Raw genomic sequence first — 25,717 nt, 5'->3', positions numbered from 1 at the left:
TGTTAATGGTCACATACACATGGTTAGCAGATGTTATTGTTCACATACACATGGTTAGCAGATGTTATTGTTCACATACACATGGTTAGCATATGTTAATGGTCACATACACATGGTTAGCATATGTTAATGGTCACATACATAGCATATGTTAATGGTCACATACACATGGTTAGCAGATGTTAATGGTCACATACACATGGTTAGCAGATGTTATTGTTCACATACACATGGTTAGCAGATGTTATTGTTCACATACACATGGTTAGCATATGTTAATGGTCACATACACATGGTTAGCATATGTTAATGGTCACATACATAGCATATGTTAATGGTCACATACACATGGTTAGCATATGTTATTGGTCACATACACATGGTTAGCAGATGTTATTGGTCACATACACATGGTTAGCAGATGTTATTGGTCACATACACATGGTTAGCAGATGTTATTGGTCACATACACATGGTTAGCAGATGTTAATGGTCACATACACATGGTTAGCATATGTTAATGGTCACATACACATGGTTAGCAGATGTTATTGGTCACATACACATGGTTAGCATATGTTAATGGTCACATACATAGCATATGTTAATGGTCACATACACATGGTTAGCAGATGTTATTGTTCACATACACATGGTTAGCAGATGTTAATGGTCACATACACATGGTTAGCAGATGTTATTGGTCACATACACATGGTTAGCAGATGTTATTGGTCACATACACATGGTTAGCAGATGTTATTGTTCACATACACATGGTTAGCAGATGTTATTGGTCACATACACATGGTTAGCAGATGTTATTGTTCACATACACATGGTTAGCAGATGTTATTGTTCACATACACATGGTTAGCAGATGTTATTGTTCACATACACATGGTTAGCAGATGTTATTGGTCACATACACATGGTTAGCAGATGTTATTGGTCACATACACATGGTTAGCAGATGTTATTGTTCACATACACATGGTTAGCAGATGTTATTGGTCACATACACATGGTTAGCAGATGTTATTGTTCACATACACATGGTTAGCAGATGTTAATGGTCACATACACATGGTTAGCAGATGTTATTGTTCACATACACATGGTTAGCAGATGTTATTGGTCACATACACATGGTTAGCAGATGTTATTGGTCACATACACATGGTTAGCAGATGTTATTGTTCACATACACATGGTTAGCAGATGTTATTGTTCACATACACATGGTTAGCAGATGTTATTGGTCACATACACATGGTTAGCAGATGTTATTGGTCACATACACATGGTTAGCAGATGTTATTGCGAGTGTAGAGAAATGCTTGTATGGTGACAGTCATGGTAAACACATTCATACAACGCATGAAGCAACAGTAATACACCAGTCATCAGTACTTTTAATAAAAAAAAATATATATTGTCAGTTTTATAACTGAAAATCTAAAATTATTTGTGTTAAACTAACAGTGAAATATGACTCAGACTCATCCTCTGGCTTCAAAGCACAAGTCCAAACTCTGGCAGTATGGTAGTTCAATGTACCGGCAATGGAGTGGTAAGAAACAAGAAAAAAACACCACTCAATTAAAACCAATAGCAGAGTGCTTTAGACACACCCACTCCTTTCCACATGCCCACTGCTTTCCTTTAGACACACCCACTCCTTTCCACATGCCCACTGCTTTCCTTTAGACACACCCACTCCTTTCCACATGCCCACTGCTTTCCTTTAGACACACCCACTCCTTTCCACATGCCCACTGCTTTCCTTTAGACACACCCACTCCTTTCCACATGCCCACTGCTTTCCTTTAGACACACCCACTCCTTTCCACATGCCCACTGCTTTCCTTTAGACACACCCACTCCTTTCCACATGCCCACTGCTTTCCTTTAGACACACCCACTCCTTTCCACATGCCCACTGCTTTCCTTTAGACACACCCACTCACACAAACGCACACATACTCACACATACTCCAGCCGCCATATTAAACTGCAGCTACCCACTTCTCCTCTGCTGGCAGAAATCACTGTGAGTTAACGGTGGGCTTATTATTATTTTTGTTGTGTATCTATGCAACAAAAGGAGCGTGCTCTGTACCTCAAGAAGATATAGGGTTGAATTGTGTCTTGTGTGGATCTTTGAAGCAGGGCGCCAATCAAGAGTGTTATCACTGGGGTGGCGCTAGAAGTAAATTAAAAGGATTTGCAGTACGTGATGAATTGGATCAAGTGGTTGGTGCACACCGACTGACCTGCATGGTTTTATGATTTTTTTTTTAATGAAGAGTCTCTCCCTTCTCACGTATATTTGGGTTTAATGAGATACCCTGTGAGAGCCTTCGTCCGCAAACCCATGCAGTTTGACAAATGCTAATTATTTGATCATGTGTCAAGTATATGTAGACGGGAGGAGTATCGTATGCCAGCTGAGCCTAAATGCTGCAATTGTGGTGGTGAACATGAACCTGAATTTCTGAAGTCTCCTTATAGGGTGAAGGAGACAGAGGTGTTGAGAATAAGAGCTGTCCAGCATGTCTCCTATCAGGAGGTGTTGAGAATAAGGGCTGTCCAGCATGTCTCTTATCAGGAGGTGTTGAGAATAAGAGCTGTCCAGCATGTCTCTTATCAGGAGGTGTTGAGAGTAAGCGCTGTCCAGCATGTCTCCTATCAAGAGGTGTTGAGAATTAGGAAAGTTGTTTGAAATGTTTGGACAAAGTTTACAGGTAAATTATTAGATATTTTGTAGTCATGCTGGGCGAGTTGGAACCGGTGTTTTTCTGAATCAAACGAGCCAAATAAATTGACATTTTGGAGATATAATGATGGAATTAGCATGTCTCCTATCAGGAGGTGTTGAGAATAAGAGCTGTCCAGCATGTCTCCTATCAGGAGGTGTTGAGAATAAGGGCTGTCCAGCATGTCTCCTATCAGGAGGTGGTGAGAATAAGGGAAGAAAGGAGTAAAGTTGAAGAACTAATGGTAGTAGCAGTAGAGACATCAGATAATGTTCTGTGTCGACAGATTTTTTTTTTATTGCTACACAGTCGACCTTCTTAACATGCACAGCGCAAACAGAGAGGAAATCTGGAAAAATAGGCACCGTTTTTGGGACTACAGTAGAGGCATTACAAGGAATCCTGTTGATGAATGCTCCATCTTCACAGGCACCTGAGCCTGTTTAGGGATGTGATTTGAACTGTGGAGTGGGATGGTTTTTGTATTTTTTGTATAATGTCGGGACCCCCCCTGCATTTGTCCTCTCTCACATTTGTTGGACTGTATGTTGGACTAGCTAGCCTCCATAGTTAGCAAGCTAGAAGATAGCTAGCTATGCCAGGTAAATGTTCCTTCAACAATGCTTGGCTACACACGTCGAAGTATGAGTTGTAGTTGGCTAAAGTTTTAAAAATGTTTTAATTGAAAACAGGGCGTGCAAGATGCAAGATGTGCAGCAAAGATTTCAACGTTTGGAACATGGGGGAGGCAGAGCTAACTTCCAACATGAAAGAGAAAAAAAATACCTCAGTGCTGTTGCACGTGATGACGACCTCTACCCTCATCACTAGCTTCTTCAACCCGGAGTCAGCCGCCGTGCCAACCACCTCCTCTGCTACCAAGCAAACATTGATTGTGGTAAACAAGAATGAAATGCTAGCTGCTGGAGTATCGTGGGCTCTGAAAGTGGCAAACTCACACTATTCTTATAAGTCATGTGTAGACACGAGCTTCGTTTTCCCAACCATGTTCCCGGACAGCCAAATTGCATGGAGATTTGCATGCGGCGAAATAATATGTGCATATCTCAGTACATTTGGGCTCTCACCTTACTTCATTCAAGTCCCTCACAGTCAGAGAGCTGTCCCGGCAACGGACATATGTAATGCTGTTTGACAAGAGCCTGAACCACCAATTGCAATCAATGCAGATGGGGATGCATGTGAGAGAGGGAGAGAGAGAGTGAGATGGAGAGTGAGTGAGTGAGTGTTAGAGAGAGAGAGAGAGAGAGTGTGTTAGAGAGAGAGTGTAACCATACACATGGTCAGCAGATGTTAACGCGAGTGTAGCGAAATGCTTGTGCTTCTAGTTCCGACTGTGCAGTAACATCTAACGAGTAATCTAACAATTCCCCAACAACTACCTAATACACACAAATCTAAAGGGGTGAATGAGAATATGTAAAGTTGTGGCCAAAAGTTGAGAATGACACAAATATTAATTTTAACAAAGTTTGCTGCCTCAGTGTCTATAGATATTTTTGTCTGATGTTACTATGGAATACTGAAGTATAATTACAAGCATTTCATAAGTGTCAAAGGCTTTTATTGACAATTACATGAAGTTGATGCAAAGAGTCAATATTTGTAGTGTTGACCCTTCTTTTTCAAGACCTTTGCAATCCGCCCTGGCATGCTGTCAATTAACTTCTGGGCCACATCTGACTGATGGCAGCCCATTCTTGCATAATCAATGCTTGGAGTTTGTCAGAATTTGTGGGACCACCTGCCTCTTGAGGATTGACCACAAGTTGTCAATGGGATTAAGGTCTGGGGAGTTTCCTGGCCATGGACCCAAAATATCAATGTTTTGTTTCCCGAGCCACTTAGTTATCACTTTTGCCTTATGGCAAGGTGTTCCATCATAATGAAAAAGGCATTGTTCGTCACCAAACTGTTCCTGGATGGTTGGGAGAAGTTGCTCTCGGAGGATGTGTTGGTACCATTCTTTATTAATGGCTGTGTTCTTAGGCAAAATTGTGAGTGAGCTCAGTCCCTTGGCTGAGAAGCAACCCCACACATGAATGGTCTCAGGATGCTTTGCTGTTGGCATGACACAGGACTGATGGTAGCACTCACCTTGTCTTCTCCGGACAAGCTTTTTTCCGGATGCCCCAAACAATCGGAAAGGGGATTCATCAGAGAAAATGACTTTACCCCCTCTCCTTGAAGTTCTTGATGATCCGATAAATGGTTGATTTAGGTGCAATCTTACTGGAAGCAATATCCTTGCCTGTAAACCCCTTTTGTTCAAAGTAATGATGACGGCACGTGTTTCCTTGCAGGTAACCATGGTTGACAGAGGAAGAACAATGATTCCAAGCACCGCCCTCCTTTTGAATCTTCCAGTCTGTTATTCAAACTCAATCAGCATGACAGAGTGATCTCCAGCCTTGTCCTCTTCAACACTCACACCTGTGTTAACAAGAGAATCACTGATGTCAGCTGGTCCTTTTGTGGCAGGGCTGAAATGTAGTGGAAATGTTTTTTCGGGATTCAGTTTATTTGCATGGCAAAGAGGGACTTTGCAATTAATTGCAATTCATCTGATCACTCTTCATAACATTCTGGAGTACATGCAAATTGCCATCATACAAATTGAGGCAGCAGACTTTGTGAAAATTAATATTTTTGTCATTCTCAAAACTTTTGGCCACGACTGTGCATATAAATATATGGATGAGTGATGGCCGAGCGGCATCACTCATATCATACAATGTGGCATTGTTTAAAGTGACAATTGATCCATTTATTAAAGTGGCCTGGGATTGGTCCTCAATGTAGGCAGCAGCAGCCTCTCTCAGTTAGTGATGGCTGTTTAGCAGTCTGATGGCCTTGAGATGGAAGCTATTTTTCAGTCTCTCTGTCCCAGCTTTGATGTACCTGTACTGACCTCGCCTTCTAGATGGTAGCAGTGTGAACAGGCAGTGGCTCGGGTGGTTGTTGTTCTTGATGATCTTTTTGGCCTTCCTGTAACATCAGGTGCTGTCGGTGTCATGGAGGGCAGGTAGTTTGCCCCTGGTGATGCGTTGTGCAGATGGCACCACCCTCTGGAGAGCCTTGCAGTTGAGGGCGGTGTAAAAGTAAAAAGTAAAAGTACAAATCATTTAAAATTCCTTATATTAAACAACCCAGTAGTACTTTAAAGTATTTTTACTTAGGTACTCATCACCACTGCTAAAATCCCACTTGTTTCATTTTGGTTGTGGTCGGTGACTTTTTGGTAGTTCCCCCTTCTGTTTGAGTGACATTATTTGGTTTTCTTGCCGGGGAAAAGCCACTACAAAATCCAGCTGATAGGGGCAACTGTGCAAGATATTTTATATTATTTTTAAGATAAAATATTAACTTAACAAAGGGGGAGTGGTAGGACCTGTGTTTTTAGATTTGCAACAAGTATTTTATACTGTAAATCAGTGTTCTACTTTCAAAACATTCAAAGTTTAATTTCTCTCCCAATGCCTTAACATGAATGGATTCATATTTAGCTGACAGAATTCAGTGTGTTAGAATCAATTGGAAAGACTCATTTTCTGGCAACTGTACAACCAGAAATTTCTAAACTTTCAAATATTTTAGGTCCATGTAAAATATATAAAATAAGATGTTTTAAATATAAAAATAAAAAAAATAGAATTACAACTCTGTAAAACATGATCAGGGTTTCAGGATGTTATTTATTTTACTATGTCTTTGTTTTGGGGCCGAACTGGTGGCAGTTATGAAAAAAAAAAAACACTGCAGAGTTCATTGAAAATGTCATGGTTGATTAGCTTTTTTTCATTAGGTAGGGTACTTTCTCTTGAACCATATGGTCTATCCACTACAAACCCATGGACAACATGTAAAGATAATTTTTTAAATGTATTTTTTAACCCCCTTTTTCGTGGTATCCAATTGTTAGTAGTTACTGTCTTGTCTCATCGCTACAACTCCCGTATGGGCTAGGGAGAGCCAAGGTCCTGAGTCATGCGTCCTCCCTCCGAAACACAACCCAACCAATCCGCACTGCTTCTTAACACAGCGCGCATCCAACCCGGAAGCCAGCCGCACCAATGTGTCACAGGAGTCACTAGTGCGCGATGAGACAAGGATATCCCTGCCGGCCAAACCCTCCCTAACCCAGATGACACTAGGCCAATTGTGCGTCGCCCCATGGACCTCCCGGTCACGGCCGGCTGCGACAGAGCCTGGGCTCAAACCCAGAGTCTCTGGTGGCACAGCTAGCACTGCCCTAGACCACTGCGCCACCCAGGAGGCCCGATTAAGACAAATTTTAAATGTTTTTTTTTTTTAAGTCATTCAAGTATAAATTACCTGTTTAATTACATAAATTACTGGTCGTTTTGCAACCCTAGCCTTGAGCAGTCATGTCTGTGGGTATTAATGTTACACACAGAAAGTGAAAAAACTGTTTAAATAAATTAAGGAAATAACCACTTCACTGAGTTGTCTGTCTAAACTACTGGCACACATCTCGGACACCCATGCATACCCCACAAGACATGCCACAAGAGGTCTCTTCACAGTCCCCAAGTCCAGGACAGACTTTTAGAGCCATGACTACATGGAACTCTATTCCACATCAAGGAACTGTGAAGCAGTAAAATTAGATTTTAAAAACAGATTAAAAAACACCTTATGGAACAGCTGGGTCTGTGAAGCAACACAAACATTGGCACAAACACATACGATAACATACGCACTATACATGCACATGGATTTAGTGGTGGAGAAGGGGCCTGAGGGCACACAGTGTGTTGTGAAAATGATGAATATATTATATTATATATTATTATTATTATTATATTATATATTATTATTATTATATTATTATATTATAAATTATGAATATATTGTAATGTTTTTAAAATGGTATAAACTGCATTAATTTGGCTGGACCCCAGGAAGAGTAGCTGCTGCTTTGGCAGTTTGTTTTGATTAGTTCTTGTTTTCTTGTCTCTGTTTTACCATTTTAAAACCCATCTAGGTACTGATTGAGGATTTAATTTGTCTGTCTTTAATACATAAACTGAAGACCCAGAGCTCTGACTTAATGTGTTACTATTAAAAAATATATTATTAAAAATATTTATTAATATTTGTATTATTATTAAAATAATCATATTTAACCTTTATTTAACTAGGCAAGTCAGTTAAGAACAAATTCTTATTTACAATGACGGCCTAGGAACAGTGGGTTTAACTGCCTTGTTCAGGGACAGAAAGACAGATTTTTTTACCTTGTCAGCTCAGTGATTCGATTAACACCCTTTTGGTTACTCCAATGCTCTAACCACTAAGCTACCTGCCGCCCCAATTGAAGTGTTTACAGTGATCAATCTGCCATTTTCATACCGTATGCAGGATGTAAGTATATAGGGTTACGAACCTGTGTTTGTTAGATTAACTTACCTCAATATAAAAGGTGTAGTACTGACACTTTTTTCCTAGTTTAGGCCCCACATTTCATGAGCATATCTAGTATGCTACGACAGTTCAGAGCAAGCACCTTTTTCAGGTCAATATTTACAGTCTATCAGAAGATAAAGTGAACAGAATTAACAAAACAAGTATAAATGCATCAAATTAATTTACAAAAATAATCTTAGGTATACTATAAACTTTAGCGGTAATATCCTTATATACATCCCAGACCTGGGTTCAAATACTACTTGAAATCATTTCAAATACTTGAGCCGTCCTTTATTGAGCTTTCCTGTTGTAATGGAACCAATAGAAAAGTCCCAAAAGTGCAAACACAGTATTTGATCAAAGGTCTGACTTCCCTTGACTAGGTGACTATGAGATCTGATGTGTGAACACCCTCTCCTCCGGTTCCTTCTGGGCACTGTGGACCACCCGGCACCTGAACTCTGAGCCGTAGTCCTCCGAGGTGTGGCTCAGTTTGAGGAAGCTCCACATAGAGTAGAGGCCATTGATGTTGAGGCTGGGTGGGGAGTTGAAGAACTGGCTGTTGGGGACCGTCTGTCCGTCCTTAAACCATGTGACAGACACTTGTTCAGGACAGAAGTCTTTGACACAGAGGTTGAGTGTGCACTCCTCATCCAGCAGAGGGAGTAGTGGCTCACACTTGATAAACATCACACTTGGAGGAGTACCTGGTGAAGAAGGTCCTATTCATTACAGTAGGCATCAAATGGAATAAATTGCCTGAAACAGGGAGGGAGTACTTGGACTTGTCTGAAAAGAAATGATAATTTTCAGTTGCAAAAATAGTTTTGCTATGATAAGCCCAAATGAACATAACTGATGACACACATCACGTTTGCGCAAAAAAGTTATCAGAAGACACTCAACTTATCAGAGGAAGACTATCTTGAATAACAGCTCCATCAGTTATATTCTGTCTGTTGATGCCTTCTGAACAAAATTAGGACAACCAACAAATATGATTCCATTTCCAGGATGTAAACTTGCCCTCTAACTCATATTTCATCTACACATTATGACAATTACCACCATATAGCCTAGCTTTGATTGTCTGAATACATTTGTGAGAAATGTAGAAACGTAACTAAAATAGAGTTAGACGCCCCACCCAGTTTGAAAAAAAAAGATTTTGTGACCCCTGTGCTAAAAAGAACAGCATGTCTTTGATTAGTTACCTTGTGTGTTAATATGATAGAGAACGTCTTTGTATCCTGGCCCGGGGAAACTGGAGTGATACAAGCGACATGTGTAGACCACCTTCTCGTCTTCCTGAGCTATTGTCAGTTCGATCTTACTCCACATGCTGTATATCTGCTCGTGGTCAGAGAACGGTCCATAGTTAGTGGCTGTCCTCACCTGCTCCCCGTCATTTCTCGACCACTCAAGATGGAGGTCGTCCGGGTAGAACTTCTCGACCCGACAGCAGAGCACCAGCAACCTCTTTACCTCTGGGATCTGAGGCATGCTGGAGATGTGAAAGAACGATGGAGTCACTGGGAAAAATGAAAAGGGAACAGTGTGTTAAGTCAAAAGTGGCACATTTCTAGATATTGGTACAGATTCAGTTGGATGGACTTTTTTGGTTGTGTTTTATGAATGACAGTGTATATAAAATATGATATATAATGTTAATATGTCCACTCATTTGTATTGCTCTCAAGACCCACTTTAAGCTTGTACTACTACCCGACTTTGAACACAGAACAGTTCAGCATTACGTACTGGTTACATTACGTTATTACATTATTGTAGTTATTCCATGACATTATTACATTACCTTTTACACTCACAGTGGTCTCTCTGGTGATCTTCTTGCCTCTGTACAGCACAACACATAGGTACTTAGCCTGGTCCTCCCTAACTGACAGACAGATGGACAGGGTAGACACGTGATGCGTGCTCTCAGAGTGGATGTTAGCCTGGTCACTCAGGTCCTTGTGGCTCAACAGTGCCTTTGATTGGCTATTGGAAGCTGCGTTACAGTCCCTGTTGGCTGTTATCTTGTACCATTTCACTTTGAGCTCTCTCAGTCGTACTCTTTTAATGGTGCATTTTAAGTTGGTCGGCTTCATGGCATAAACGATGGTGGGTTTGATGATGTCAGAGATGCTGGGAGGAACTGAGGAAAAATACATTATTATTCACCATGCAACATCAGTATTCACCATGCAACATCAGTATTCACCATGCAACATCAGTAGTCACCATGCTGTCAGTAGTCACCATGCTACATCGGTAGTCACCATGCTACATTAGTATTCACCATGCTGTCAGTAGTCACCATGCGACTTCGGTATTCAACATGCTACGTCGGTAGTCACCATGCTGTCAGTAGTCACCATGCTACATCAGTAGTCACCATCCTACATCAGTTTTCACCATCCTACATCAGTATTCACCATGCTGCATCATTATTCACCATGCTACATCAGTATTCACCATGCTGTCAGTAGTCACCATGCGACTTCGGTATTCAACATGCTACGTCGGTAGTCACCATGCTGTCAGTAGTCACCATGCTACATCAGTAGTCACCATCCTACATCAGTATTCACCATCCTACATCAGTATTCACCATGCTGCATCATTATTCACCATGCTACATCAGTATTCACCATGCTGTCAGTAGTCACCATGCGACTTCGGTATTCAACATTCTACGTCGGTAGTCACCATGCTACATCAGTAGTCACCATTCTACATCAGTAGTCACCATTCTACAAGGTGTGCAGGCTTTTGTTCCAGCACAACAGAACACACCTGAATCTAATAATCACTTCTTGGATGTAAACGTACCTGTGTAAAAATACCTGTAGAAGACCATTGCACCACCGATGACAGAGAAGACCAGAAGAACACTAACAAGACTAGTAACCACCATCAGCATTACAGCATTAAACCCTGGATCTGATGAGAGAGGAGTTAGAAGTACATGTTGATAAAATACACTAGAAATACACTGAAATTGACTTTCAGTCCATTGAAATACACTATGTGTATAGTAGTGTTCAGTTGAATCCTTATTAAAACACCCAATTGCATTTTTTTTAAATTCTCATTGTATTTATCTGTATTTGTTTTTATGTTATGTTTATGTATGCTTAATGAAATATTTTAATTTATGCTCAGAGCCGCAAGCTACATTTCCCCATGGGGAAAATCCAGTATAATTTGTTATGAATCCCAATATAAAGCTGATAGAGTGGTGTGTTGGCTTCCCACCTTGCACGGTCAACAAGATGCTTTTGCTGTATTTTCCATCAGGGTAGGACCTATGTTCAATGTGACAGATGTACATGGCTCCTCCGCTCCCTACGGCTGAAGCCTGGACAGTGATGTGACTGCTGACACTGTAGGTGCCGTCTGGATTGGGCACAGCCATTCCAGTGCACACATCACGCGAGATGGCCCCGCGAGCCATGCTCCCACGGGCCACCCGGGAGCCATTTTGGATCAGCCAGGTCACAGACAGATTCTCTGGGTAGAATCCTGTGATGTCACACATCAATGTCCGTTCCTCCCCCTCCATCACCATGGCGGTCTCTGGGAGGGACACTGAGGGTCTGGCTGTAGGGAAAAGATGGAGTAAAGAGTGTGAATTAATTTCCCTCACTGTGGCCTAGTTCACACACAATTAAATACATTGTACACACAGTGTGAAGTTGTGAACTAGGCATGTGTGTGTAAGGTAAAGCCATGTCATTATGTAAATAATAAGATACATCCATTAGGATACTACTGGAGGCCTATTCTCAACAATTTCACTTACTTTCACAGCAATAACAAATACGATTATAGCATCAGTGGAGGATGGTGTCAGTAAAATTGGAGGACCGGGTCATTGTAATGACTGGAACAGTAACAAACACATTCCATTCCACTCATTACTATGAGCCGGTCTCTTTTCAACAGCCTCCACTGCCTATTATTGCTTCATTTTCTGCTGGGATAAAATGTACAAAAGGGGCTAACAGAACGTCAGACAGCACCTGATACTTCCAGCTGTGAGGAAACTTTGTATGTGTTGGGAGTGATGATCACTCTGCAGCGGTAGAGTCCCTCATCAGCCACGGTCATGTTGAACAAACGAAGGGATGCATTGCCCTGAAGCAACCCCGTTTGGTCGACTCGAGACCCTTCACGATGCACCTTGGCACTCTCGTTCTGGAATGTATACACTAGGTGCTTTATGGTCTCTTTATCCACCATCATCCCCCACTCAACCGTGATTTTCTTCAGCGGTACATGTTCAGGCTTCTTAAAAGAGCAGTTTAAGGTAACATCCGTGCCAGCTAAGATGGCGATCTTCTTTGTAGACTGGGCCTTTGCACCTACAGTCCAAAACACAAACCAGTTTGGGTAATATCTTTTTATGTCAGTCATGAGAGTTTGGGGTTGAGTGCCTTGCTGCAGTATTTGAATATTAAAAATGTTCACATGAGACTGCAGCATGTAGCTGGCAGGTATTTTATGATATCACCCAGACTCACGATCAATACGTAGGATACAATATGTTTTTGGTCAATTTTCACTGATAAGCTTACATTTTCTCTTGCTGTCACCGTACCCAACCGGACACATTGGGAGCAGCGCCTCTGGGAGCACTTAGGGGTAAAGTGCCTTGCTCAAGGGGTAGGTAGTATACAGGGATATGAGAGCCAACAACCAGATCACTTCTTGCAGATTTCCCCACAGGCAGCTTGGGGGTTCGACCACTGCCCCATAATTAAAACTGACATTTTTTATTTTATGTATTTCTTTAACTCGGCAAGTCAGTTAAGAACAAATTCTTATTTACAATGACGGCCTACCCCGGCCTACCCCGGCCAAGCCTGGACGACGCTGGGCCAATTGTGCGCCGCCCTATGGGACTCCCAATCACGGCCGGATATGAAACAGCCTATTCTCTGTTACATAAAAAAACATGCATAGCAGAAACAGCTACTGTAAGATATCTTCCCATAAATGTAGTAATGCAACGTTAAAGATTAGACGAGAAAAATGTTTAAGAACTTGTTTCGTAGCCAAGACAAATACTATTGCTCTCTACTAGGACTGACTTTGACCTTTGTCCCACTACTCCGAAGAAACCTGTAGTTAGAATACAAAGACAATCAAAACACTGGCCAGTTTTTCCTCTTACCTTTACAATGCAAAATAATGAGCAGAATCGTAGTGACATTTTTAATATCCCAGCTACTATTCATTGGTAATCACTTTGTTTTTTTTACTGTGACAAGTGCATTGAGACTGGAGAGCAATTCTGAAAGTAAACTTTGACACAGATCTCAGTCAAGTGCGTTCCAATGCTCCAATTGAGTCACAGGAAAGCTCATAAGTTACCAAATATGGACATCATTACGTAACAGTGAATATTGTGATTGGCGCAATAGAAATAGTATTGAGAAATCATCGCCTGCATACTGTGTGGGGCTGACTGAGGAACCACATTCTAAATTCTCAGCATACTAAACTAACCTGAAAGAACACAAACCAATAAAAGCGAGTAGTCTTTTATTTCAAAAACAAATATTTCTAGTAACATAAAATTCTGGCACCGACAGTCTCTATGCTTCCATACAAATATCAAATAGAACTTAACAAATCAGTGCCAAACAGGGCATGTCATTATAAATGCATATGCAGATTATCTCGTAGGTTCTCTTTAACCTACCGTCGGCCTCTTTCTCCCCCTCAACCGACCGTCGGCCTCTTTCTCCCCCTCAACCGACCGTCGGCCTCTTTCTCCCCCTCAACCGACCGTCTCTTTCTCCCCCTCAACCGACCGTCGGCCTCTTTCTCCCCCGGCCTCAACCGACCGTCGGCCTCTTTCTCCCCCTCAACCGACCGTCGGCCTCTTTCTCCCCCTCAACCGACCGTCGGCCTCTTTCTCCCCCTCAACCGACCGTCGGCCTCCCCTTTCTCCCCCCTCAACCGACCGTCGGCCTCTTTCTCCCCCTCCCGACCGTCAACCGACCGTCGGCCTCTTTCTCCCCCTCAACCGACCGTCGGCCTCTTTCCCGGGCCTCTTTCTCCCTCAACCGACCCGGCCTCTTTCTCCCCCTCAACCGACCGTCGGCCTCTTTCCCCGTCGGCCTCTTTCCCCCCTCAACCGACCGGGCCTCTTTCTCCCCCTCAACCGACCGTCCCTCTTTCTCCCCCTCAACCGACCGTCGGCCTCTTTCTCCCCCTCAACCGGGCCTCTTTCTCCCCCTCAACCGACCGTCGGCCTCTTTCTCCCCCTCAACCGACCGTCGACCTCTTTCTCCCCCTCAACCGACCATCGACCTCTTTCGCCCTCTCAACCGAACTTCGTCAAGCTTTTTGATGACAGCATGGGACTTCTTGGATGAGGCTGCGTAGGCCTTCAGCAGCTTCTCGAACAGAGCCTCAGTGTTGGGATGGGTGCTGAGGAAAGCTTTCTCCAGCACATACATATCCACTCCCTTGTCCTCGGGCAGCGCTGATATGTAGCTCAGGCCAAAGTCAATGAGGACCAGCTCAGTCTCTCCACTCTCAGTGCCCGCCTTCAACAGCATGTTGGAAGTGGTCAAGTCTCCATGGACAACGTCCTCATCGTGCATTTTGGCCAGAATCTGACCCATCTTCTTAGCGAGCTGGTCCAGGCGTTCCTCTGGGAGTTTCTGGGCAGAGGAGAGCGGGGTGGAGGCGATGTGGTCTCGTACGGTGATGGAGCCGACGATGTCTTCAAGGAAGATGCAGTGGGAGGTGTAGTCTACAAAGTAGACGACTGGTGCAGATATGCCTGAACAGAGAGAGAGAGAGAGAGTGATAGAGAGATATATATTGGTGGGGATGAGAGAGAAGGGGGGTATAATTAGACACTAATACAGATCAGGGATATACAGGCATGTATCTTATCTGATATGTACACTACATGGCCAAAAGTATGTGGACATGTGCTTGAACATCTCCTTCCTAAATCATGGGCATTAATATGGAGTTGGTCCCCCCTTTGCTGCTATAACAGCCTCCACTCTTCTGGGAAGGCTTTCTACTAGATGTTGGAACATTGCTGCGGGGAATTCCATTCAGCCACAAGATCATTAGTGAGGTCAGGCATTGGTGTTGGGCGATTAAGCCTGGCTCAGAGTCGGTGTTCCAAGTCATCCCAAAGATGTTAAATGGGGTAGAGGTCAGGGCTCTATGCAGGCCAGTCAAGTTCTTCCACACCGAATACCAACAAACCATTTCTGTATGGACCTCGCATTGTGCATAGGGCCATTATCCTGCTAAAACAGGAAAGGGCCTTCCCAAACTGTTGCAAGCACAGAATCTTCTAGAATGTAATTTTATGCTGTAGAGTTAAGATTCCCCTTCACTGGAACTTAGGGGCCTAACCCGACCCATGAAAAACAGCCCCAGACCATTATTCCTTCTCTATCAAACTTTACAGTTGGCAATATGCATTCAAGCAGGTAGCGTTCTCCTGGCATCCACCAAACCCGGATTCGTCCGTCGGACTGCCAGATGGTCAAGCACGATTCACAACTCCAGAGAATGTGTTTCCACTGCTCCAGAGTCAAATGGCAGTGAGCTTTACACCACTCCATCCAACGCTTGGCATTGCACATGGTGATCTTAGGCTTGTGTGTGGCTGTTCGGCCATGGAAACCCATTTCATGAAGCTCCCGATGAACAGTTCTTGTGCTGACCTTTTCAGAGGCAGGTTGGAACTTGGTAGTGAAATCAAATCAAATTTTATTTGTCACATACACATGGTTAGCAGATAATGCGAGTGTAGCGAAATGCTAGTGAGTGTTGGAACAGAAGATGATTTTTACGCTCTACGCGCTTCAGCACTCGGCAGTCCCGTTCTGTGAGCTTGTGTGGCCTACCAGTTTATGGCTGAGCAGTTGTCGCTCCTAGACGTTTCCACTTCACAATAACAGCACTTACAGTTGATCCTGGCAGCTCAAGCAGGGCAGAAATTTGACAAACTGACTTGTTGGAAAGGTGGCATCCTATGACGGTGCCACGTTGAAAGTCTCTGAGTTCTTCAGTAAGGCCATTCTACTGCCAATGTTTGTCTATGGAGATTGCATGGCTGTGTGCTCAATTTTATAGACTTGTCAGCAACGGGTGTGGCTGAATTAGCCGAATCCACTCATTTAAAAAGGGGTGTCCACATTTTTTGTATATATAGTGTATGATCTGCGCTAGAACAGTATAGGCCTAGCAATCATCAACATCCTGTATTGGAAAGATTTGACAGCTGTCCAGTTCTGGACACCTGTGCAGTGAGAAGCAGCTCTGTAACTAACATATACTTCAAGATTAAAAATGATTGCATAGAACCCCTGTAGTCACTCACTACCTCTTGTCCAAAGATTGCTCCCTCTGATTTTCAGTTGAATCATTCATGGCAGTGCGGACTGCATACAACAGTTAATTTGGCCTATGCTGTAGGCCTGTTTTACATTCAGCAATTAGCAAGAGCAAGCTTGCTTCTCTCGCCGAATAAACCATTAGGTCTAGTAGAAAAATACATGTCCTATAGCTTTTGCTGGGATGTCATGAGAAGAGGAATTGCCTACTGCGGAGAGGCATGCATAGGCCTATAGACTATTGCGCACGGAAACAGCTGGGAGAGAATAGTGATGTGTAACTGAAGTAAGAAGTTAAGTTAGTTCTTTCACTAGCTAAATATTAGTGCATAGGTGAAATGTTTATCTGTGAAAGTGCCTGAAAATAAAGTTGACAGATTATGAAATGGCAGATCTGAGAGTTCCTACAGGCCACTCTGGTCCCCGGGCAGCAAATCTCCACTTTTGAAGAACATTATTCTACCAGGGCTATAACAAAGTGAAATGAGGATTGTATTATTGTTATCAAGTGAGTGCACAATTGTCTATAGGCTATAAACTGCAGTGATGTAGTCTAATTTCAATAACCACTCAAACATCCTGTTTTGTTTCGGCCGAACTAACTGCATAGCCTACAATCTAGGCCTGATTATGCAACAATTTGGGTCTATTCTTGACAGTTTAGAAGGTTAATGGTCCAGAAAAATACATTAGCAGGCCATTCATGTTGTGTGTTTTGTCAGGATGTAATCTATCAGTGTTAAGACTGGATATAGGCCTATTCAAAGCAGTATTAATCCTAACATTGAGTTTATGAATTATGGGGTAATATGCATAAGATTCTAATTTAGGCTATTCATCTCGAGCCTATCAGTCTTCATTGTTCTGTTGCGCAATCATGCCTCTCCTCTGCCTCGGCTATTCCTCTTAAATCTTGTACAGTCCCAGGAAAAGCCAGACTTTACAAATGCTTGTTGGACACTTATTTCGACAAATTTTCTTTAGCCTACTAATAGCCTATTGGAGGAGAGATGCAGGCTTGCTCTTGCTTGCTGAACCTGGCATGGTATAATTTGATATGGAATCTTTTCTTAATTTATAGACTAATCAACAATGATCATGCCCGGTCCTGGCCCACACACACACAAACACCTGGCCAATATGCCGTTTTAGGCGAGACAAGAAAAATGCTGCCATCTGTCATGGAAATTCATACTGAGGGAGACATTTCTTCAAACAATCATCTTTATTTAATAGTGTTTATTATTGCAATAATGAAGCCTGCACACTCAAGCTATCTCTAGTAAAACCATACACCCAGATTAGCTGCAGGGTGCTACAGTTGAGACCATAAAACACAGCATTAGTAGAACAGAAATCTCTCACTGTTTGTTAAGTAAATAATTGTTAAATATCCAACAAATCAGGTAAATATGTAATTTTTCTGTCACACATCATAACCCTGCAAAGTATAATAGTAGCCTAGGCCATACAGTGTTGGCACGCAATGCGCTTTTATGAATACCCATGTGGTAACTTACCATTTGTAAAAACAGACAAATTTACCATTAATCCGTCATTTGGTTAGCCTACATTAATTACAGTAATTTCATTTTCGGAGTGGAAACGTTATTTGCAGAGTGAGGAACCTGCTACACTTGTGAGAAACACAGCACAGCTATTTTCAGGGCTCTCCAGAGATGTTTGATAGGGTTCAAGTCCGGGCTCTGGCTGGGCCGCTCAATGACATTCAGAGACTTGTCCCAAAGCCACTCCTTCATATCTTGGCTGTGTGCTTAGGGTCATTGTCTTGTTGGCAGGTGAACCTTCTCCCCAGTCTGAGGTCCTGAGCGCTCTGTACTTTGCACCGTTCATCTTTCCCTCGATTATGACTTGTCTCCCAGTCCCTGCCGCTTAAAAAAAAAGCCCCACAGCATGATGCTGCCACCACCATGCTTCACCGTAAGGATGGTGCCAGGTTTCCTCCAGATGTGAGACTTGGAATTCAGGACAAAGAGGTCAATCTTGGTTTCATCAGACCAGAGAATCTTGTTTCTCATGGTCAGAGTCCTTTAGATGCCTTTTGGCAAACTCCAAGTGTGCTGTCATGTGCCTTTTACTGAGGAGTGGCTTCCATCTGGCCACTCTACCACAAAGCCCTGATTGGTGGAGTGAGGCAGAGATTGTTGTCCTTCTGGAAGGTCCTCCCATCTCCACAGAGGAACGCTGGGGCTCTGTCAGAGTGACCATTAGGTTCTTGATCACCTCCTTGACCAAGGCCCTTCTCTCACGATTGCTCAGTTTGGCTGGGAGGCCAGCTCTAGGAAAAGTCTTGGTGGTTCCAAACTTCTTCCATTTAACAATGATGCAGGCTAGTGTTCTTGGGGACGTTCAATGCTGCAGACATTTTTGGTACCTTTCCCCAGATCTGTGCCTCGACACAATCCTGTCTCAGAGCTCTACGGACAATTCCTTCAATCTCATGGCTTGGTTTTTGCTCTGACATGCCCTGTAAGCTGTGGGACCTTATAAAGACAGGTGTGTGCCTTTCCAAATCACGTCCAATCAATTGAATTTACCACAGGTGGACTCCAATCAGGTTGTAGACATCAATGGAAACAGGATGCACCTGAGCTCAATTTCAAGTTTCATAACAAAGGGTCTGAAACCTTATTTACCCAAGTTATCTTTTTTATTTTTAATAAATGTGCAAACATTTCTGAATACCCCATAATGACAAAGCAAAAACAGGTTGTGTGTGTAGATTTGAGGGGGAATTTAAAAAATATATATATTTTAGAATAAGGCTGTAATGTAACAAAATGTGGAAAAAGGGAAGGTGTCTGAATACTTTCCAAATTTACTGTATAGGCTACATGTGAAGTATCCACTTGGCATTTCCACTCACTACAAAATATGGTGATGAGAGAAAGCTTAGTGGCAGGCAGTGGGAGAAGATGGAACGAGATGGATTTTGGCAGACACATTTTCTAAATTATTAAACATTTGATGTCGATACAGTTTTATGTTTCCAAAACTACAATCTCCAAGACTTTACCCTTTGAGAAAGTTTTCAAAAATTACGTTAAGAAGTGCAAGATCGAATTACGTTAATTGCACACATGAACTTCAGACATTCCATAACAGAAATATGCAACTGAATGCTAGAATGCGAAAATGAAAATACAGAACGCACTGCAGTACCCCATAACGTAGAGTTGCGGACTGCTCCATTGACAATTAATGACTTCCGAAGGAACGCAATACATCTGGTGGACATGAGGCGTTGGTCAAGGCCGCTACGTCTCCAAAAACCTATTTGGTACGTTTTTTAAATAAAAGTATGGATTTCGCGAGACCAGTTATCAATACTCAACTCCGCCTTGATATAAGAGAACTGAGTTGAGCTTTCCTCAGCTACATCTTGGGCTAACGCTACTCACCAGCTTTTCGACAGCGAAGTATTGAGCGCACCTCTTGCACGGTTCTGCGATGTGTGAGTTTTTCATCCAACAACGGGTGTCTATACAATTTCGGAAACCTTTCTTTTACAATGGTTGGCTTGCCCAAAAATGACCCTCGATATACACGAGCTTCTGCACCCTGTTTTATCAGTTCTATTTTCTTCAGAAACTGCGGTAGGGCCACGCTGTTCCCCTCAACAGCCATGTTTACAAATCGCTGTATCTTCCTGACAGTTGGCACAATTACATATATTTAAAACTGCTGCCACCTTCTGTTTCGGCGTAAAACTGACGAGGATCATAATTGATCATGTTCATGCCATCAGTCGAAATCTGTAAAAAGATTGGAGATAACGCAAGCCAGGTCACATCAAACATGTAATTCACAACTGGAAATGATAGCCCATACTGCCTACTGTGAGGTTAGTTATTAGACTGAACATTTTTATGTCACACAATATGTGTTTTCCCCTACTTCTGTCATTTATATGCAGACAATAATTTATTTACATATACTACTGTGCAGACAATAATGTATTTACATATACTACTGTGAGGGTTTTTATTTAGCCTGCTTGTTGCTCTCAAGATCCCAAGGCATTAAGAAAGAATTCTTATCCCAAGGGTTCTCAGCTAAGCACTGCTTACAGTGGGTCCATGTGAACTACAATCCTGCCGTTTCTAAATGTTAAAACAGATCATCAATAACCATCACTTGCAATACGGTTTTTGAAACATATGGAACTTATCTTTCATATTAGCAAAAATAGTATTTCAAATAAAAGATACACTTACTGTAAAAGGTCAGATCCATACGGATGTGTGCCTCCAGCCGACGAACTACACTTCCTCCCTAGTTACACTTACTCACAGGTGTTTGAGCACCATAGATAGCTAATTAGCACAGGTGGTTGCTTCCATCTGCCTTCAGTAAACAAGCACTGTAACATGGATACAGTGCCTTCGGGAAAGTATTCAGACCCCTTAACTTTTTCCAGTTTGTTACGTTACAGCCTTATTCTAAAATGTAAAAAAAATCCTCAGCAATCTACACACACTACCCCCTAATGAAAATGCTAAAACAGATTTCTAGACATTTCTGAAAATGTATTATGAATAAAAAACAAAAATATCAAAGATATCTTATCTTAAAATATCTTATTTATGAGACTCTAAATTGAGCTCAGGTGCATCCTGTTTCCATTGATGATTGAGATGTTTCTACAACTACAACTTGATTAGAGTCCACCTGTGGTAAATTCAATTGATTGGACATTGTTTGGAAAGGCACACACCTGTCCATATAAGGTTCCACAGTTGCCAGTACATGTCAGAGCAAAAACCAAGCCATCAGGTCAAAGGAATTGTCTGTAGAGCTCGTTCAGGGCCTTGGTCAGGGAGGTGACCAAGAACACAATGGGCACTCTGACAGAGCTCTAGAGTTCCTCTGTGGAGATGGGAGAACCTTCCAGGAGGACATTCATCTCTGCTGCACTCCACCAATCAGGCCTTTATGGTAGAGTGGCCAGATGGAAGCCACTCATTAAAAAGGCACATGACAGCCCACTTGGAGTTTGCCAAAAGGCACCGAAAGACTCAGACCATGAGAAACAAGATTCCCTTGTCTGATGAACCCAAGATTACATTTTTTGGCCTGAATACCAAGCGTCACGTCTGGAGGAAACCTGACACCATCCCTACGGTGAAACGTGGTGGCAGCAACATGCTGTGGGGATGTTTTTCAGCGGCAGGGACTGGGAGACTAATCAGGATCAATGGAAAGATGAACGGAGCAAAGTGCAGAGAGAACGAACCTAAGCACACAGCCAACACAACGCAGGAGTGACTTTGGGACAAGTCTCTGAATGTCCTTGAGTGGCCCAAATACAGGTGTACCAAGCTTGTAGCGTCATACCCAAGAAGACTCGAGGCTATAATCTGAATACTTATGTAAATGTGATAGTTTTTTTTTATATATACATACATTTGCAAACATGTCTGAAAATATATTTTTACTTTGTCAATATAGGGTATTGTGTGTGGATTGAGGGGGGACAATTTTATCAAATTTAAAATAAGGCTGTAACTTAACAAAATGTGGAAAAAGTCAAGGGGTCTGAATACTTTCCAAATGCACTGTACATACAAATAAGTTTGCCTAAATAGATGACCACTAACAACTCTAACACAATTTAGAGCTCTGATAGATTAGAGGACAGAAGTTGCCATTATAACTGTGTAAGTCTATGGAAGAAGGTGAGAACAATGAGCCTCCTAGGTTTTGTATTGAAGTCAAAGTACCCAGAGACGGACAGAATTGACATGTGAATATATTTGGTATAGTTTTATCTAAAAAGGATAACTTTTTCCCTTTTAATTGTATGAATTTCACTGAGGATGGTCCTCCTTCCTCCTCTGAGGAGCCTCCACTGATGTACAGTAGGCATAAAAGAATATGCGATACTTATTCAATGTTTTAGTCTGCCATCTGCAGAACTGTAAAAAAGCCTGAATAATCAAAGATACCACATAGGGTTTACACATTATCCTGGATTTTTGCCCGATTCATTAGCAATATATTGCATATCAAACATGTATATATGTACATGAAGAATATATATTGTTTATGACCTCTCTCCAAACATGAATGTAGTTAACAGCTAATGTTTTATTGAATATATTTATGATAAACAAATTAGCATTTTCTTTTAGCTGCTTTACTATATACATTTCCTCCATATAGGCACACATATGAAAATAGACACATTAGTACATTCTGTTGCACCTTGAAATTTTTTTACCATAGGTCAAATCCATGATCAATTGTGTCACATCATCCAAGGGTCATTCAAATGTAGACTAAATGAATCCTATACTCAAACAAAACATGTTAAACTCATATACTTCAAATGTTTTTCTTCTTCCCAAGATTAAGTTTTATTGTCATGTGCAGACGTACAGTGAAATGCATTGCTCCAGGCCTAGTTCCAGCTCACCTGTGTCCAGCAGGAGGCGGTGGTCAGTACCCTTCTGATTGGGGCCTTGCAGGCTTCCCTGGTCGGCGGGTAGCTGATTGACCGCTATGTCCGAAGGAATTCCATCATCCTCAGCAACGTCCTTATCCTGGCAGGGAGTCTGGTCCTTGTTAGCACCTTTTACTTAGCGCTGGTGGTGGGAAGAATCACGGTGGGCTTCGCCATATGCATCTCCTGCTGTGTCTGTGTTTTGGAGATAATTTTTTTTTGTTGGGACCCAACGAAGTCGGTATCACCGTGGGCATTCTGGGAGCTTATGCCATGAACTATATCCTGTCTGATACCAGACATGGATGGAAATATCTGTTTGGGTCAGCCATCGTGCTGACTTTGGCTCAGTTCGTCTCCATTTGGTTCCTCCCGTCCAATGCTGGAGCACCTGCAGAATGCCAAAGGGCAGGCGCTCAAAGCCAAAGAGGCCTTATTCGCTTCATTGAGGATCACGAAGTAGAGAATTCAGCAACAGTTTCCAACAGACTTGATAACGCACAGTACAGCATTGTGCACCTCTTACAACGGCTGGATAACATGAGGATCAGGACTATGATAGGGCTGGGCTTGGTGATCTTTCATCAGTTCACCGGTCAGCCCAACGTGCTCTTCTACAGCTCAACTGTCTTTCATTCAGTGGGCTTTGAGAGTAATGCCTCAGCAGTGCTGGCATTCGTGGGCATGGAGGTAGTCAAAGTGAACGCAACCTTGGTCTCCATGGTGTTTGCCAATAGGGTTGGCAGGAGGCCTCTGCTCATCGGTGGATGTACAGTAATGTCTGTGTGTTTGATCACCATAGGACTTCTGAGCAGGCGTTCGGTGGTCAACACCAAGACACCCTGTAGTGCTGGGGATAACGTTTTCACAGATGAAAATGCTAATAAAACACAATAGTTTTAAAAGGTATACAGCCATCCTACTAACTTTCAAATCTGCATAAAAAATAATTTGCATTTTCCATTTAATCCAAGAGACATCGTACACAGGGGTCAGGAAGCTGAAGCTCCTGAGCAGATGGGGTTTAAATACTCATTCTTGGCATCTCAGTTAATCAGTCATTCAATGTTGTTAAACTTGCACATTCACTAGAATTCTAAACAGGGCACATTCTGCACTACATTATAAAACTCTGAAATTGTCATTATCTACACTGAACAAAAATATAAACGCAACATGTAAAGTGTTAGTCCCATGTTTCATGAGCAAATTTGTTTACATCCATGTTAGTGAGCATTTCTCCTTTGCCAATATAATCCATCCACCTGACAGGTGTGGCATATCAAGAGGCTAATAAACAACATGATCAATACACAATACACCTTGTGCTGGGGACAATAAAAAGCCACTCAAATGTTCACACAACACAATGCCACAGATGTCTCAAGTTGAGGGAGCATGCAATTAGCATGCTGACTGCAGAAATGTCAAACAGCTGTTGCCAGATAATTCATTGTTCATTTCTCTAACATGTCATTTTAGAGAATTTGGCAGTACGTCCAACCAGCCTCTCAACTGCAGCCCAGTCTGAGACCAACCACCCAGACAGCTGATGAAACTGTGGGTTTCCGCAACCAAAGAATTTCTGAAAAAACTGTCAGAAATCGTCTCTCAGCGATGCTCATCTGCAGCAGCTAATGGACTACTGCAGTTTGGCGTCGTGACCGACTTCAGTAACAAATGCTTACCTTCGATTGCCACTTGCACGTTGGAGAAGTGTGCTCTTCACAGATAAATCCCGGTTTCAACTGTACCGGGCAGATGGCAGACCGCATGTATGGTGTCATGCGGGCAAGCGGTTTGCGGATGTCAACGTTGTGAACAGAGGGCTCCATGGTGGCGGTTGGTTTATGGTACGGACAACAAACACAATTGCATTTTGTCGATGGCAATTTGAATGCACAGCTACCATGAGATCCTGAGGCCCATTGTCATGCCATTTATCCGCCGCCATCACCTCATGTTTCACCACGATAATGCACAGCCCCGTTGTCGCAAGGATCTGTACACAATTCCTGGAAGCTGAACAAATCAGATTTCTTCCACGGCCTACATACTCACCAGACTTGTCACTCATTGAGCACGTGTGGAATGCTCTGGATCGAAGTGTACGACAGTGTGTTCCAGTTCCCGCCAATATCCAGCAACTTCACGCAGCTTTTGAAGAGTAAGACAACATTCCATAGGCCATAATCAACAGCCTGATCAATTATATGCGAAGGAGATGTGTCGCGCTGCATGAGGCAAATGGTCACACCAGATACTAACTGGTTCTGATCCACGGCCCCATTTTATTTAAGGTTTCTGTGATCAGATTCATGTCCATTTTCCCAGTCATGTGAAATCCATAGATTATGGCCTATATTAATTTACTACAATTGAATGATTCCTTATTTGAACTGTAACTCAGTAAAATCTTTGAAATGGTTTCATGTTGCGTTTATTTTTGTTCAGTATAAATGCTAGGCTGGAAGCAGGGGGAAATTATGTGCGAGTTGAGCTAAATATAGGAGATGATTCTGACAGCAACATAAACATGATATTCTTATGGAGAGGCAGTGGTCATTCAGATGGAACTATTAGCAGGCAAAGGTGTGTGATGGCCAACACGCTGCTCGTCCAATTTATTTGAACTAGGCAAGTCAGTTAAG

The 25,717-nt window shown here is 42.4% G+C and overlaps 1 protein-coding gene, 1 pseudogene and 1 gene segment (V, D, J or C); 1 reads left to right on the top strand and 2 right to left on the bottom strand.

Moving 5' to 3' along the window:
* Positions 1 to 8,482: 8,482 nt before the first annotated feature.
* On the bottom strand, positions 8,483 to 14,171 carry LOC112255004. The segment is given in 7 exon segments: positions 8,483 to 8,920; positions 9,428 to 9,745; positions 10,030 to 10,371; positions 11,049 to 11,159; positions 11,475 to 11,819; positions 12,242 to 12,583; positions 13,396 to 14,171. Coding segments are annotated over 7 exon segments (1,842 nt in total).
* A 267-nt stretch (positions 14,172 to 14,438) lies between these two features.
* Positions 14,439 to 20,280, bottom strand: LOC112255003 (EKC/KEOPS complex subunit TP53RK-like). Its single transcript, XM_042324794.1, has 2 exons — positions 20,023 to 20,280; positions 14,439 to 15,018 (listed from the first exon to the last, which is right to left on the bottom strand). The coding sequence occupies exons 1-2, from the start codon at positions 20,246 to 20,248 to the stop codon at positions 14,525 to 14,527; spliced, it is 720 nt and encodes a 239-aa protein (XP_042180728.1). The 5' UTR covers positions 20,249 to 20,280; the 3' UTR covers positions 14,439 to 14,524.
* Positions 20,281 to 23,013: 2,733 nt separating this feature from the next.
* LOC112255349 lies at positions 23,014 to 23,963 on the top strand (annotated as a pseudogene).
* Positions 23,964 to 25,717: the final 1,754 nt, after the last annotated feature.

Source organism: Oncorhynchus tshawytscha, linkage group LG07 (genome assembly GCF_018296145.1).
Source record: "Oncorhynchus tshawytscha isolate Ot180627B linkage group LG07, Otsh_v2.0, whole genome shotgun sequence".
Taxonomy (NCBI): domain Eukaryota; kingdom Metazoa; phylum Chordata; class Actinopteri; order Salmoniformes; family Salmonidae; genus Oncorhynchus; species Oncorhynchus tshawytscha.
This window is presented reverse-complemented; position numbering and strand designations above follow the sequence as displayed.

Coding starts and splice junctions, on each gene's coding strand:
- LOC112255003 (XM_042324794.1), bottom strand. CDS start 20,248: ATGGCTGTTGAGGGGAACAGCGTGGCCCTACCGCAGTTTCTGAAGAAA. Junction 15,019..20,022: donor ACTTCGCTGTCGAAAAGCTG/GTGAGTAGCGTT, acceptor CTCTCTGTTCAG/GCATATCTGCACCAGTCGTC.